Genomic DNA, 17274 nt, shown 5'->3' with positions numbered 1-17274 from the left:
TACTTTATTTTGAGGATATGTATTTGTCCAATAATAATTTGATTGTTTGACTTTCTAATGCATTGTGATAATTTTCTGTGCTGTTATCTGTCCACTTGTAGGGTGGTTGCAGCTTCAGTAAATGAGAGGGCTGTCAGTGTGATTCATTGCTATGAGTTGCTCATTGCTCTCTTTCTCCCTCTCTCTCTCTCTCACACTTCCGGTGTACGCTGGGAGAGTTTGGGTGTGTGTAGGGGATTCGTAAGGGGAGAGGGTGACTGTTATTTTCCTTTTTTTCCTTTTTTTCATCTTTAAAATTTGGGGTATAACAGTTGATCTGAAAAGTAGATTAAGTTGAGTTTAGGTTTTTTTGGGGACGGTGTTGGGATGGCGTCGTTCCCGGACAGGGGAGAGCCACCGCCACCTGTGTCTCTGCGTAACGGAATCAGGTGTGTTCCCGCGGCAGGTGTGGTTGTGGAAGACGTGCTAGTCGCGGTCGAAGAGCAGATCGGCTTTGAGAACATTTCTTCGGCTTCGAGGATGAATAAGGCTGTTGTGGTTTTTGTAAAGGAGGAAGAGATAGCTAATCGCCTCATTTCCAACGGAATTGTGGTAAGTGGCGATTTTATTAATGTTTTACCGCTGATTACGCCGACGACACATATAACTATCTCGAACGTGCCCCCATTCATTCATAATGATGAGATTGAGCGGGGATTAGTTCGTTATGGAAAGTTTGCTAGCGCAATTAAAATGGTTCCACTTCGCTGTAAAAATGCAGCATTAAAGCATGTTATGTCGTTTAGGCGGCAGGTGTTCATGTTTTTGAATGAGCAGGTATTAGATATTTCTTTCAGAGTATGGCATGAAGGAAAGGCATACATGGTGTATGCAAACTCTGGAAGTATGAAGTGTTTTGAGTGTGGAGATGTGACCCATAAAAGGATGGCGTGTCCACATAAAGTTCAAAGTGAGGAGGCTGCAGGCCCTAGTGATGCTGCTGATGTAGCAAATGGATCTCAGACCGCAAAACAGTCTCATGCTGGAGAGACTAGTGACGGTAGAGCTCAAAGTGCTAAGCAAACTGATGATGTTGTTGACAATGATGACAATGAGTTTAGTGAGAAAGGTGAAAAATCTGGTTTGTCCACACAAAATGAAAAGGCTGAAGTTAATGGAACTGTGGACAATGAAGCGGCAGGGATATCTGGATGTGTTGAAATGTCTGAGGATAAAGAGATAAGAGATGATGATTCGGTCTCTGATATTTCTGAGATAGGTTCACAGGTTTTGGATGATACGTACACATTGCAGGAAATTAATAACTTTTTGGATGCAACATTTGGAAAAGTAGTGGAAGTTAAGGATTTTTTTCCAGACACGGATAGATTCATTGGGTCTGTATTGTCCCTGCAGAAAACAGTCAGTTATGAAGCTTTAGATAAAAAAAAAAAGATTTCGTCTGAAGAAAATGATAACAAGGTTAAGGAAGGATAAAATGCATGCTTTTAAAAAAGTAAAATGAAGAAGTTGCACCTGGTGATTTCTAAACTTTGTGTGTCATTTTTGTACCTGTCCTATCTCTTTTATTTTTTTCTTATGGGGCTTTTAATGGTGGGCTCCTTGAATATAAATGGAGGTAGAGATAGGACAAAATTGGCAATGATTTCAGAGTTTTTTTAAATTAACCGGGTTGATGTAGCTTTTTTACAAGAAACACATACTGATAATGACAATGAAAATGAATGGAGCATGTGGTGGGAAGGGAAGATCACTTTAAGTTATGGGACAAATAACAGTGCAGGGGTAGCTATTTTATTTTCAAAAAATATTAATGTTAATGTTCTAACTGTAGATGAGGTTATAAAAGGTAGACTTTTGTTAACTAAAATTGAGGTTGGAGGAATGGAACTTGTGTTCATGAATGTTTATGCCCCAAATAATGGGTCTGAGAGGATGGATTTTTTTATGAAAATGACAAGGTTAATTAAGACAATTGATAGTAATGTGTGTATTGTTGTGGGAGGAGATTGGAATTGCACCACAGACTTTACAATTGATAGAAATGGAGAAAAGCCACACAGTCAATCAAGCATGATGTTGACAAAAGCATTGAATGAATTTGAATTAATAGATGTGTGGAGAATGATAAATAAAAGAGCTAGACAATATACCTGGCTTAAAGTAAATGATAATTGAGTCAGTGGTGCAAGATTAGATAGATTTTATTTGGGTAAAGTATGGAATAATAGGGTGATGAATACTTCTATTTTACCTAATGGTTTTTCAGACCATCACATGGTTATTTTTGACTTTAATTTAAAAAATATGTCAAAACCTATTTATTACTGGCATTTTAATGCTAAATTGCTGCAAGACATTCATTTTTGTGATTCATTTGTTTTATTCTGGAAGAACTGGAAAACGAGGAAAAATTCATTTGAGAATCTCAATCAGTGGTGGGATGTGGGTAAAGTTAACATAAGGATGTTGTGTCAGAATTATTCATCTCATATTGGATCAGTGGTGAGGGATACTGTGAAAGACTACAAAGAGACATTGAACTTTTAGAACAGGACATTTTTAATAATAATAATGAACTTGTGCATGATGATGCTCTGCAAAAGAAAAATAAAGAGCTTGGGACTTTTCTACAAGAGCAAGTAAAGACAGCTCTAATAAGGGCAAGATTTTGCTCTATTAAAGACATGGACACCCCTAGCACATATTTTTTCAATCTTGAAAAGAAAAGTACAACACAGAAGCAAATGTATCATCTTCGTCGTCATGATGGTTCTATAACAACAGATCCTGCTGAAATAAGGAAGATGTCTGTGTATTTCTACTCACAATTATATGCTTCTGAAAACTGTAACCATGAAAGCGCTGAAGATCTACTTAGTGATCTACCAAAGATTGAGAGTGAACAAAGAAAGACTTTGGATGAGAACATTACTTTTCAAGAGCTTACAGAGGCAATGCAGCAGTTGTCCACGGGTAGATCCCCAGGAATTGATGGATTGACTGCTGAATTCTACCAATGTTTTTGGGGTATTTTAGGAGAAGATTTTTATGAGGTACTGTCTGAATGTTGCCAAAGTAAGATACTTCCCACAAGTTGTAGTCGGGCAGTACTTTCATCACTTCCAAAAAAAGGAGATCTGGGACTTTTAAAAAATTGGAGACCAGTGTCATTGTTGTGTGTTGACTACAAAATATTCTCAAAATGTTTGGCTAACAGGTTAAAGTGTTATCTGGGTTTATTGGTGCAGAAGGATCAGACGTACTGCATTCCTGAGAGATCTATAATGGACAATATCTCCTTATTACGTGATGTTATTGGATTAAGTCAATTAAATAATTCTGAAATTGGTGTTCTTTCTCTAGATCAGGAGAAAGCATTTGATAGAGTTGACCATGGGTATCTCTATAATGTTTTACAGCATTTTGGCTTTGGTGAAAATTTTATTTCATATATTCAATTGTTGTATTCAAATGCAGTTGTTCTTGTAAAAGCTGGTGGTGGGTTAAGTGCACCAATACCTGTTTCTAGAGGAATTAGACAAGGCTGTCCACTTTCAGGACAGTTGTATAGTCTTGTCATTGAACCTTTTTTGTGCAGGTTAAGGAGAAATCTCAATGGAGTTTTAATCCCAAATGGAGACTTAAGTTCTATAGTGTCTGTATCGGCTTATGCTGATGACGTTACTGTTTTTATTAAAGGCCAGGATGATGTTACAGTTTTAACGAAGAACATTGAGCAATATGAGAAGGCATCCTCAGCTAGATTAAATTGGGGGAAAAGTGAGGGTTTTATTATTGGACAGTGGATGGGGAAAAGACCTCCACAGCTTCCTGGTGGTTTAAAATGGGGCAGGGAAGGGCTAAAAGTTTTAGGTGTGTATTTAGGGAATAGTCAATTTCAGATGAAGAATTGGGAGGGAATGCTGGAGAAAGTGATTGCCCGATTGTCTAAATGGAAATGGCTATTACCACAGTTGTCGTATAGAGGGCGAGTTTTGGTTATTAATAACCTAGCTGCCTCTACACTGTGGCACAGGTTTATTGTTATGGAGCCACCTGATGAACTGGTCTGCCGTATACAAAGAGCATTGGTGGATTTCTTCTGGAGTGGGCAGCACTGGATCCGGGCAGCAGCACTGTATTTGCCTGTCCAGGAAGGTGGCCAGGGGTTGGTGGATGTGAGGAGTCGTATCAGTGCCTTCAGGATACAAGCAGCACAGAGACTCCTCTATCATAAGGACTTGGCTTGGGCCCAAACTGCTGACTGGGATTGGATAAACATTTATTCCTAATAAAACTGGAGGAGGTGAGCTTGTCTGAGCTTACCCCCTTTTATAAGGCTATGTTAAAGGTCTGGAGAACTGTTTTTAAAGTGGAGCGGGACATTGATCCTAATGGACAATGGGTCACTGAAGAACCCTTGTTTTTTAATCCAATGATCCAGACAAGGATGTTATCTTCTGTGAGTATACGAACATGCTTACTAAGGAATAACATTGTAAAACTGGGGCACCTCTTGGATAATAATGGATGGAGAACGGCAGAGACCCTCAGAGAGGTGACAGGATTACGGTCACTAAGACTTACAGCAAAACTTATGGAGGAAATTTTGAATGTAATACCAAGCAGCTACAGAGAGATCATCGCAAGAAAGGAGACAAATGAGAAAGGATTCCCAAAGATAAAAATAACTCCCGCAAGTAAGGAAGATCTGGAAGGTGTGGACGTTGGTTCAATTTTGTCTTTTGAGGTTCCTCAAATAGAACTCTTCGAGTCTACATCAAAGAAGGCCATTTATCACATTACGGTGAAGATCATACATCAGGAATCACTCAGGAGAGTAAAAGCCTCTGGCTGGCCAGGACTGTTGACACCAGAGTTCCTCGTGAGGGACAGATGGAGAGCACTGTATAAACCTCCAGTGGAGAAGTGAACAGCTGATCTACAATGGAGGATTATTCACAGGGCAATAGCTACAGACAGACATGTGGCACACTTAAATCCAGCAGTGGGTGGGGAATGTAGGTTTTGTGGAGAAGAGGAGGATTTAGAACATTTGTTTTCAAGATGTGAAAGGCTACAAAGTCTTTTTAACCTTCTTAAGGAATGGTTCAGGGAATTTAACGAGGCTTTTTCGGATAAAGTATTTATTGGAGGGTTAAAGTATGCATTTTTGATAAGGAAGAAAGTGTGTTTATTGAGTTATTTGATTGGGACTGCAAAATTGACTTCCAGTGAAGACTAGGAAGAACAAAGGCTTACAATTGGCATCTACGGATCCTGAAGTTATGTTTAGGAAATTAGTAGCAGGAAGGCTTAAAGTAGAGTATGCATATTATAATATGGTTAATAATGTAAGGAGTTTTATTGAAATATGGTGTGTTGATGATGTTTTATGCACTGTTTATGATGATGCGATGGTTTTGAACTTTTAATTTAATTTTTTATTTTGTTATATACATCTGTGGGTTTATATATAATCTAATTTAATTATGTAGAATTATTTTAGAATGAGTATATGAATGTATGAGTTTTGAAATGTAAAATAAAAGAATTTTTGAACCTCTCTCTCTCTCTCTCTCTCTCTCTCTCTCTCTCTCTCTCTCTCTCTCTGTAGGCGGTTTACACTAACAGCAGTGTGGATGAACACGCCGAGCCTCTGGATGAGGAAGAGCACACATATGAACTCTTAGTCACCGCACAGACCAAAATGCCCAACAACACACAAAGCAAAGCAGGTACACACACTTTCTCTTCTTCTGACAGATGCTCATTTCTTTGTTTATTAAGCATGAGCTAATTCACATATGCATGTCCTATATATGGCAGCATCTACAACTACAACATTATATTATGCTAGAACCGATGTTTCTGATTTCTAGTCTTTTAAATGATCAAAAAGTGATAAAACAGTATTGGTATTGTTATTTTGGTATTGTTGATTTAAGAGACTTTGAACGTGGAATGGTTGTTGGTTCCAGACGGATGGTCTGAGTATTTCAAAAACTGCTGATCTACTGGGATTTTCACACACAACCATCTCTAGGGTTTTAACAGAGAACAGTCTGAAAATGAAAATGCCTTGTTGATGTCAGAGGAGAATGGGCAGACTGGTTAAAGACGACAGAAAGGCAGCAGTTACTCACATAAGCACTCGTTACAACCAAGGTAGCAGAATACCATCTCTGAACACACACCACGTCGAACCCTGAAGCAGATGAGCTACAGCAGCAGAAGACCACACCGGGTGCTGCTCCTGTCAGCTAAGAACAGGACACTGAGGCTACAGTTCACACAGACTCAAAAAATTAGTCTTGATTTCTGCTTCGACGTTCAGATGGTAGGGTCAGAATTTGTCATAAAGAACATGAAAGCATGGATCCATCCTGCCTTGTCTCTATGGTTCAGGCTGGTGCTGGTGGTGTAATAGTGTGGAGGATGTTTTCTTGGCACACTTTGGGCCCCTCAGTACCAATTGAGCATCGTTTAAACACCACAGAATACCTGAGTATTGTTGCTGATCATCTCCAATCCCTTAATGAACAAAGTACCATCCTCTGATGGCTACTTCCAGCAGGATAATGCACCATGTCACAAAGCTCAAATCATCTCAGACTGGTTTCTTGAACATGACAATGAGTTGACTTTACTCAAATGGCCCCCACAGTCACCAGATCTCAATAGAGCAGCTTTGGGATGTGGAGGAATGGGAGATTCACATCATGGATGTGCAGCCGACAAATCTGCAGCAACTGCGTGATGCTCTCATATCAATATGGAACAAAATCTCTGAGAAATGTTTCCAACACCTTGAATCTATGCCATGAAGAATTAATGCAGTTCTGAAGGCAAACTATGGCTATATATACTATATAACTATGGCTTTTGCCTCAGTAAACTCCTAATTAGCTGCTTATTAATAGTTAGTAAGGTAGCTGTTAAGTTTAGGTATTGGATAGGATTTGGGATGTAGAATATGGTCATGCAGAATATGTGCTTTATAAGTACTAATAAACAGCCAATATGTTAATAATAGGCATGCTAATAAGCAACTAGTTAATAGTGAGAATTCATCCTTATACTTAAGTGTTACCTAAATTTTACAAGATGTGCCCTTAATTTGCTGTATTTTGTACTTTTAACAAACTGTTGCGTTTTTTACTGATGTATGTACTGTTCCTATCGAATAACTCGATGTCTTTATCTATTATTCCAGATGTGGAGGTCTCAGCCAAGTCTTCCAACAGTGTCCTACCTCAGGTGAGAGTATTACTGCTTATTAGGCTTCAGCTGTGTTACAAACCCTCACTGCCTACTAATGTACCTACATAGGCAGCTCCCATATAAGGCAACATCCTAACTGCTGAGTGATTCATAACACTTTAGGCAGCAGCACATATTGCTTCACCAGACTCAAGATTCACAATACATTCCGGTAGAGTTTGATATTAGCACGTCGCTAAGCTAATGGCCTTTTTTCCTCGAGCAAAACATAAAATAAGCAGCAAACCTGTTGCCTTATGGATTCCATGATGATTTAAAATGCTGCCTGCTTTGGAAGCTCTAAGGTTTTTGTAACAGAGCTTTGTTGTTCATTAATGTTTTATGTCATTAACTTTTTTTGCAGTCTCACATCTGTCATGCTGTCCGAACACTGCCTGGTGTGCAGTAGACAATCTTCTGCATGCAGCATCTGTTTTGTGTGTGTGTATGATTGTGCTTCTGACAAAACCTGGACATTGCTTCATGTGTGGATATTGGTGTTATTTTTTGCAGCGAAAGACCACTGCACACATTGACCTGCGACCTGCAGGGTCCAACACAAACACTCTGCAGCCGCCTGCAGCTCATTTTAACACAGGACAGACGTCTGGAGGTGAGTGTGTGCTTGTGTGAATGCTTAAGGAGATCACTTTTTTAATAACAATGTAAACACTATTCTTTACAGTGTTATTGCTATTGCCATGTATGAATAACAATAACCAGTTGAGTGACGAATACTTTTTAGACTCAGATATGTCTAACAATTTGAGACTACCTCTTCTCTACTCTGTAAATTGCTTGCTTTCTGTCGAAGACTTGTAATTTTGCGCTGTCTTTAAAGGGATAGTTCCTTTTAAATATGATTTGCTCACCCTCTCATCATTTATAAGGGACATGGGGGAAAAAAATTAAATGGGAGGGAAAATTGTATTTGCATTGTCTAACAAAACATTTGTTTCCCCAAGAAACATAGCATTTACACGAGAAACTTGGTTTACTCGTTAAACTTTTGCATTCCCCAATAAACTTTTGGTTTTGTACATTAAACTTTTACATTTGTGCTCTAAATGCCATAGTTTTGTTTTATTGATAAACTTTCAAGTTCACTTGTTAAACGTTTGCATTCTACCAATAAACTTTTGTTTGATCACTAAAAATTTGTTTGCTACATTTAGCTTGTTAAACTTTTGTATTCATCACTAAACTTTAGTTTTAATTCATTTAACTGTAATTTTCGCTAGCTAAACTTTTGTTTTTGCTCACTAAACATGCGTTCCACCAATAAACTTTTGTTTGCTCACTAAACATTTGTTTGCTAAATTTAGCTTGTTAAACTTTTGCATTCCTCCAATACATTGTTGCATGTGCTTGTTAAACATTCGTTTTTGTTTGTTAAACTTTTGTTTGCTTACTAAACTTTTGCATTCGATCATTAAACTTTCTTGTTTACACTCACTTTACTTTAATTTTTGTTCATTAAATGTAAATTTTTGCTTGCTAAACTTTTTTTGCTCACTAAACGTGCATTACTCTAATAGAACTTTACATTTGCTTGCTAAACCTTTCCATTTGCTAGCTTAACTTTTCGCATTCCAATAAAATGTTGTATTCTCTTGTATAATTTTTGTGTTCCTTGAGAAACTTTGTGATGAAATTAATTAGGAGAGAAAAAATATATATATTTCATTATATTTCAATGGTTTTGTGAGTAAATACAAAAGCATTGAAATGTAACTTTTTTTTCCTCCCATCTCATATTTTTTCGTCGCTATACTCCTTTAAGGTCTTCATATGATCTAAACCTCTATGCTGTCTTTTTTTTTTTTTTTTGAAAATCTGCAATCTGAAAGCTGAAATTTTAAAGAATGTCCATGCTGAGCAAGAATATTGGTAGGATATTAATGCAAAAGTGGACACATTTGTTATGTCCCGACTGTCTCTGTGTCCCTCTCTGATCCTCCTAAAGTCATTGCTCAGAAATCCTTGCCTAACTTAGAACAATGTTTACTCAGTGTAACACGACTCTAGTTAGCATTACCAAGAGAATGCCATTCTGACTCGGTTGCTTGCTACTTTAAGGATGCATTATATGAAGAAATGGTAAGAACAGACATGTACAGCCATTATATTGTAGAATGGTATTAAATTCTTGTTTTAATATGGTTGTGTTTTTATGATATTGTTGAGTGTGGTAAACTTCAGTGAAATTTGTTAAAGCCCCACACTCTCCTCATGTTTCAAAACAAACAGCAGAACGTCTGTCGTCGTCTCCTTGTCCTTCTCGTCTCTCGCCAAGCTTCATAGACCTCAGCTGCCACGTCCAGAGCCGTACTGCACTCAGCACCTGTCCGTTACACTGCAGGAAATCGGCCTGTAGACACACACTAGCACACACACAAATAACAGGGCGTGAGCTCGTCATATTTTTCATGTTAGGGTCTCACAGCGGGAGCGATGCATTGATCTATTGAAAACTTGAAGGAGGGTCTGACCTTATTGCTTTGGAGATGAAAGCTTTACCCTAAGTGCAAAATCATGTTGTGTGTTTTAGACGTCCCTTACCTCTTTTAATAAATGCTGCTCACTGTTGGCACGCGCTTAGCACTTAGCCGAGGAGATTGCAACAGCTGAACGATGAAGTCAGCCCTGTTACCCTAGAACTTTCTGAGGGGTGACATTACTTCAGTTCATCAGATGTGAGCTTGACTGTTTGAAAAGGAAAAACTAGCACTAACACTGTACATAATGTGAAATGGTAGATATTGATTATAATATTAGGTAAGGAAAATGTTGATCAATGTTATAGATACACTTATTTCATTCAATACTGAACATCATTGAAGAAAAAAAAAATGCTCAAACAAGCTTAATAAGATCTTGCCTGGTTTAAAATGATTTTCCAGCCTGATTAGTTAAAAAGTAACCTAAGCCCCTCTAAAACCAGCCAACAGACCAGTATCTGACCAAGATAGGACATCAACAAAGACCAGCAAACCCATTTTAGGCTGGTTCATTTGTATTATTATTATTATTATTATTATTATTATTATTATTATTGGGTCATTAAATCTGTGTATTTTACATATTGTGCTATGTACAAAATCCCTTTCAAGGAAAGTCTGTTCACTCGGTGGCCATATTTGCAACACCTCCAAGCAGCTCATCCAAGACCAAGTCCTGTCTAAATGAATGGGTGATCCTGAAATCTAAAAGAATTCCCTATGACGAGACAAATAAATTAAATATTTAAAATCAGCAACAAAATCTGAAATGAACTGCCCCATGAATGTTGTTTCTTATGCTAAAACAGCATTAAAAAAGCATATTGTTTGGGCTATATAAGCCAATGCACATGTGCATTCATAAGCACGAGTCTCGGGTTTCTATGGGAACCGGCCACTGCAGTGACGCAATGACTTCACCAATCAGAGATTGTCTGTTATATTCTGAAGGCTGGACTGTACTGCCATATTGCGCGTTGGAGTTTCTCCCAATTCATAAGTAATGGAAGTGAACCCTCTTTGTATTTGTTAAGTCTTTGGCTATGCATTTGTAAGAATGTTACAGTATTGCATGTTTGGCTTCGTAACATACTACATTAAAACTGTGCTTTAAGCTGTGCTTTATGCATCACTACACTATTGACAATGTACAGTGGAGCTTTTTATTCAGTTTTCAACTGCACATTAAGACATTGCATAGAAAGCAGACTGTGGGGTACTGTTCTTGGGCTTGAAACATGCTTGTAATTGCTTTTATTTCATTGAACATTGGATGTTGTGTATGTGTATTTAGGTGTGTCACTTACGTGTTAAGTGATTGGACTCATCATGCTTCTGGCCCTGTGTGTCTGTATGATCCTCCAGCACACACGTCAATGCCTCGTAGAGTTGACGGTTTATTTAGTCCCAATGCCTCAGAAAACTTGAGACATGAAGTTCTCAGGAGAGAGTTTTCGAATTGTAGTTTGTCATAAACCAAATATTAGAGCTGACTTGATTCACATTGGCACAAAGAAACTCACAAGGTTCCAATGCTCTGATTTATTTTGGACTTCAAAGGGCAACCCAAAGGTTAGTTTTGGTCATGTTGTTCTTTTTGCATAATTTTGCGCACAGTTTTTAAGTTTTCTATGGGAGCTCTTTCAGGTGACTTCTGCAGCAATGGAGCAAATATTTTCATTCTTGCTATTTATCCATTCATTTTGACAGAACCTGTGCTTGCATGACTGAAAATAGCTGTCCCAAGATGTCCAATCAGTGCCTTAAAAGGGTCTTCGGTTTAACTGTTGACATGTTTATAGCTAGCTATCTGAATAATAGTAAATCCGGTTTTCTGATATCTGATAGTAGCTGTGTCACAACATTGAGGTTTGCTACCACCTCTACAACACAAGATTTATGTTCAGCTATGTACAATGCAACCAAGTGTGTGCAATGTGTTTGTGTACTTGCATACAGAATGTCTCTGGCCTTAGGTTCTGACATGGCAGACTTGGGTTTCTTGTCTCCAAACACAACACATAACACCAAGATATCTCTGGTATGGTGGCCATTTGCCCAGTCGCCTGGGTCATATCAGGGACCTGGGGTTGGATTTATCTCTTGGTGTGTTTGTTTGCCAGAGGAGACATTTCAGGCAAGTGCACTGCATTTACAGAAGAGAACAGATGCAGACGAGTGTTTTTCACTTGTTGCACTTGAAAATATATAATATACATTTTTGACAAAAACCGTCTATGTAAGAGCACACGTGTGAAACAGACGTGAATGTGGGCCTACTGTACATACTTACATTTCTGTAGTGATAGTAAACCCCAGTCCTAAAGGGGGCGATAGAGTTACTAAATATCGGTCTAGCTGCAAAATCGCTTACGGTCTTAACCCTCTACATTGTGATCGTCACTCTGGGCAAACTAAATTGTCTAATATTAGTCAATGGCTAATAAATTCTCCGATTTTACTTGCCAGTGTGTGAGTTTGAGACTAAGTTTAGCACATATCCATTTTTGACACGCCAAACACTCTCCATCAAGTAATCTGTGCTGTTTTTCAGTTCACCTGAATGGATGTGCAGCTCATCTGTATTTGACGTACCATAAACTCTAGTGTGAAGGCGCATGACTCGCTGTTGCTATGTCTCACACACACGCAGAGAGAGAGAGAGAGAGAGAAAGAGAAAGAGAAAGAGAATTGACGCGCTACATGTGAAGAATATTTTATGTATTTTCCTGTCAAAATAACAGCGATCCTTTGGAATTATTTCTATTATCGTCCCTGTTTTGCTTTCAGCAAATTAATTGCTGCACATATGCTACACAAGTGTTGTTGTTTTTTATGCCACGCAAGTCTACAGTGTGCGTGTGAGACATTGTGCTCTTCTGTTGTTTTTGACAGCTGTTATTGGCAGTGTCACCAGCGCATCAGCACAGAAAACATGGGAAGATTTTTTAAAGAAAATAATCGCACAACCTTTTCGATATTCTAGAATTAAATCAACTGATTGAATATACGAAAATCGTGCCCCATCCCTGCCTTTTAAATAGCTTGTTCTATGTAGTATAAATACAGGATTAATAATACAATTTCAGACATACTAAATCCACCATGTTGTCATTGTCACATGGCCATCGCTTGTGTTGCTTTACTGCCTTTAAGTAATGTCCATTCCCATAATTAAAGTGTCCATCAAAAATGCATACTTCAGAATGTACCTTTAGGGTAGCAGCAACTTGTGTCTGAAGCCCCTTTCACACTGCAGGTTGGACCCTGCCGGAACATTGCGTGGTCTTCTTCTGTGTGAATGCAAACATGTGCCGGGATTGATTCTGGGATTGATCCGTGGTTGGGGACCTAGTAACATTGGCGGGTTCAGACCCGGAACGAGCGCTGTGTGAACAAAAGCCAGAGCTAATGACGTAAAGGGTGTGTTGTAGTGATGATGCACGTTATCGCGCAACTCTTTTTTGAAGAATTTGAAGGCAGATCAATGTTCGCGACTAAAAAAATATGTGCAAACTGTAATGAAGCAGAGATCAGTTAGCTCCTCACTTTCCGTGCTGACACTGAGATCGTTCGCCAGCTTCAGTGAAAGTTAACGTGCCCAGCGTTTTCGACTCGTACATTACACGTCACATCATGATATCACCGGTCTTTATGGGACCTTTACGGGTTGTGTGTGAACACACGCACATATTTCTGGGAAATCACTGGCAGTATGAAAGGGGCAAAATCTAGCAACACGGGAACAATTGCCGGTACACATTACCCGTGTATTTTCCGGAATCACAGTGTCAAAGGGGCTTTAGGTTGTACCCTCAAAGTGACCAACTTTACCCATAAAAGGTTTATTTATAATACCTTAATGATATATAGTACCTACAACTCTAAGGTGTTAGAGTGCACACTTTATGTGTAAAGATTGTACAAAGTTGTCACTTTGGGATACTGCCCCAGTGACAAGCTGTTGTACCCCTGAAGGTTCAGTTTTTCCTGACAGTGTTTATATATCCTGATAACATCCATACAGCTCTTTTCACACTTTTTTTTTAACCTGATATATATTAGGGAAGTAGGTATATTCAGATCAGTGGTTAATCTAAAAGAGAAAAGTGAGTGAAAAACATGGCATTTTTCACTAGCGTGCAGTATAGTGCCCCTTGTGACTACACATGAGAATGCAACTCTCCTTGAAATCAAGCTTGCATAGAAGTATTTATGTACTTGCCTATAGTATGTTTGAGGCCAGAGAGATGAAGTTAGAATAGATCTGTTAAGTGTGCTGTTCTGGGAAAAGGATTTTATAATCACAATACAGGGATTTAATTTTTAAGAACGCATAATGGTATGGCAAATTGGTGTTTGTGTGTGAGAGAGAGCGAGTGTGTTTCTTTCACAGTCACCTCTGTGGTATCCTGTTTCAAGCTTGCCACTCATAATGAAGGGAATCCTTAGTGAGGCATAACTTCTCTGGAAGCAAGCCTTATAAAGCTGTCTGCTTGTTAGCAGTGCAACAGAAAGAGAGAGAGACAGGGAATAGAACAAGCAAGTCACAAACAGATCTCTATGAAGAAAAGTCAGCTGCTCATAGCCTGCATTTGGAATTTTCTAATACAGGCACTTTGGTATTTGGTGAGCATAACTTTCTTTCTTTATTTCTTTCTTTCAAAATGCCGTTCTTTCTTTCTGCATTTCTTTCCTCCCCTTTTCCAGTCAGAAAACAAATCCAGATCTGTTTCAGGCACTGGACAGTAGTTGAGTGGGCGGTTTCATGTTATTTGGTCTAGATACGGCTCCACAGTCCGCCTGTAACTCTCTCACTCTCTCCTCTGTTCTCTTGACAGAGAGCTCCTCGCACGGTGACGATATAAGCGCTGCTGTTCCTGAGCAGTTCACTGGTCTGCTTCACGGTTCCTCGCCGGTGGTCGACTGTCGGGAGGAAGCATTCACACTGCCGTCCTCTGAAGCGAAGTCCGCCGCGGCTTCCAGCACTTCGACATCTGCGAGCTCCGCCCCCCTTCCCCATCCCAAATCGGCAGTAACCATGGAAACCATTCTCCAGGACACTGACCCCAAAGCTATCTATGCCACGGTCAACAAAGAGCCACGGAGTTCGCCAAAACACAACTCACCAGCGCGCGATTCTCCGGTGACTAGAAGGATGCCTCCGCCAGGTGATCTCAAACTAGCGCGTAGCCTATCGAAGTCTGACTCCGACCTGCTGGTGTCTCCACCCGGTGAGGAAGAGACAGGGTTGGGCGGCCGAAGTGAGTCAGTGTCCAACTGTAGCACCACCAAGAGAAGGCTGGAAAAATCACCTTCATTCACTTCAGAATGGGACGAGGTAAGAGCTCCCCCTTGTGGCCTGGATGTACCATCCTTCCTGCATTGTACACAACACACAAATGAATAAGAATAAATCTGAATTCCGAGCAACAAATCTTGGCTGGAAATTCCATTGATGGCTGAAAGAGAAAATGATTGGAAAATGCTAAACAGTTGAATTTAGTCTTTTTGTTGTGTATTTTTTTTAGCACGTTATTTATGATGTTCATAGTTTTAGGAACATCTTTTTTTATTTTGGGAAAATAGATTAGTAGATGTTAGTATTGCATTTGAGGATTTTGTTATGTTCACAGCTGTTATTAAAATAATATTCAGTGCTTGAATTATAAAATATTATAGAATATTCTAGAAGTTGTTTCCGTTTTAGATCACATTTAAAAATATCAAATGAGAAAAAAAATGTTTCTTGGGGATACATCGCTGAAAGTAGATCTTTTAATTTATCTACAAGTGATCAAAACCGATGTAATTCTCAGAGTCTGTTTGTGAAGTCAAAGATAATTGTCAGTAGCTGGACTCCATTGGGAAAATTTATGAGTTGCAGGGAATGAATGGTAAATGGTGACCTTTTCAGTCTGTCATTTCTCATTGTGCAGTGATCATCATGCAAAAACCGGTTCATACAAGCATTCTCTTTTTCAGTTTAAGATCTGATGTTTGATAGGTTTTCTGTAATTTCAAACAGGAAACTTATTTCTATGAACCAGAGAATTATCCATTTCTGAAAGTGTTTGCTTCAGGACACCTCGTCTTTGTTATTTCCAGAATTTTTAAAGCATTGTTGTGATGTTATTAATGCTGTAAACCAGGTCAATTTCACACATTGTCCAAGAGTTTTTCTGAGAAAGGGGCTGTTGTCATTTCTTTGTTTACGTGGAGCTGAGCAGGTAGTTTGCCAGACCATTGTCTTGAATCAGCAGAAGAACATAAACTTGTCTCCTTGCTGTTGTCTGCATATTTTCATGTCAGATGATGAAAAACGGCCAGACACAGTCTAAACAAAAGCCATCTGCTACATTTGTACCACTAGGTGCATGACAAGACTCATATGCTTAGAACAGTAGTCCCGCCACAAAAATTATAGTTTGGATAATTGCACACTTCTTCTTTTTTTTACAGAATAATTAATGTAAGTGTTTTAATATTAATTAATTATGAGCTACATATTTCTGGCTTTAAGTAACTTTCTTTAATTTTTTAACTCTTATTGCAATTTATGGCATTGATTAAACTTAACTCCGCATGGAACATTCCTTTAAAGATTTCATGTGGCTATTTATTTTAGAAGAATGTGAAAGGGAAGTCTGTAATCCAATCAGAATCAAGCTTCCTGTATTACCATAGCTTTGAGTTAAATCTGAAGATCTAGACACTGGATCCAAACACGGAGGGACTTGTGCACAGTTTCCATCACACCCGGTCTTACACTCTTACAGGCGAGGCGGTCGCAGGTAATGAAGACTGTTGTCTTACACACTTAAGCACACAGAGGAATAGCTGAGGAGCATCAGAGGCCGTTTTTGTCTTGAGGCCTGTTAGTTATGCTTGACTCTTTTCTAACACACAAAACAGACCTAACATGAAAAGTGTCTAGCTGAAACCCATCAATTGTCAGTATGTGGCAGTATTCAGTTGATATTGATTGGGTGAATTTCCATGTCATGCCAGCTTTAAGCACCTTCTTTTTCTAACCCTTTGCTGAAGAAAAAAAAAAGATCAATTTCTTAAAGATCAATGATGTATCTATGCTGTAAGTTTTTCCATTTTTCACCAAGCGGATAACCTTACTCGGTGGGTCAGAAGACACGTCCTCTAACAATAACAGTTTAGTCTGGAAATAGCATGTTGTAGCAACACCTGTGGTGTTTCTGCTTTCTGTATGGAGACATTTGATGTGAAATTACGAGAGGTCAGGGAGCAGAGAAAACTCACCGGCTGATAACAAGTTTGTTTTCTTCATTTGTTGACCTGCTCTTTGTCTGTTGACTGTTTTTCTGATTATCTTCTCTTCTGCTCTCATTCCGTCTCTCACGCTGTTTCAGCATGTTTCTGTAGCTCATGAGCCAAACATTTGAGATTTGTGTGGAATTTTTCCAGTGTAAGCAGTTGCTATAAAACACATAGTCTCGTTTCCTTTCTTACTCTGTGTCCATGTTCGATACTC

At 38.9% G+C, this 17274-nt stretch overlaps 1 protein-coding gene across 7 annotated transcripts in view; it reads left to right on the top strand.

Moving 5' to 3' along the window:
* LOC132129499 (ankyrin repeat and SAM domain-containing protein 1A-like) overlaps positions 1 to 17274 on the top strand; it is a 119190-nt gene that overhangs the window by 59725 nt on the left and 42191 nt on the right. For all 7 annotated transcript variants that reach the window (XR_009428529.1, XM_059541129.1, XM_059541132.1 and 4 more), the window contains 4 exons: positions 5621 to 5741; positions 7220 to 7263; positions 7780 to 7879; positions 14609 to 15108. Coding sequence is in view for 6 of the 7 variants with exons in the window: in XM_059541129.1 (XP_059397112.1) it covers positions 5621 to 5741; positions 7220 to 7263; positions 7780 to 7879; positions 14609 to 15108 (765 nt within the window). In the remaining variant the exon portion in view is untranslated. The remainder of the gene's footprint in view (positions 1 to 5620; positions 5742 to 7219; positions 7264 to 7779; positions 7880 to 14608; positions 15109 to 17274) is intronic.

This window comes from Carassius carassius, chromosome 46, assembly GCF_963082965.1.
Source record: "Carassius carassius chromosome 46, fCarCar2.1, whole genome shotgun sequence".
Taxonomy (NCBI): domain Eukaryota; kingdom Metazoa; phylum Chordata; class Actinopteri; order Cypriniformes; family Cyprinidae; genus Carassius; species Carassius carassius.
This window is presented reverse-complemented; position numbering and strand designations above follow the sequence as displayed.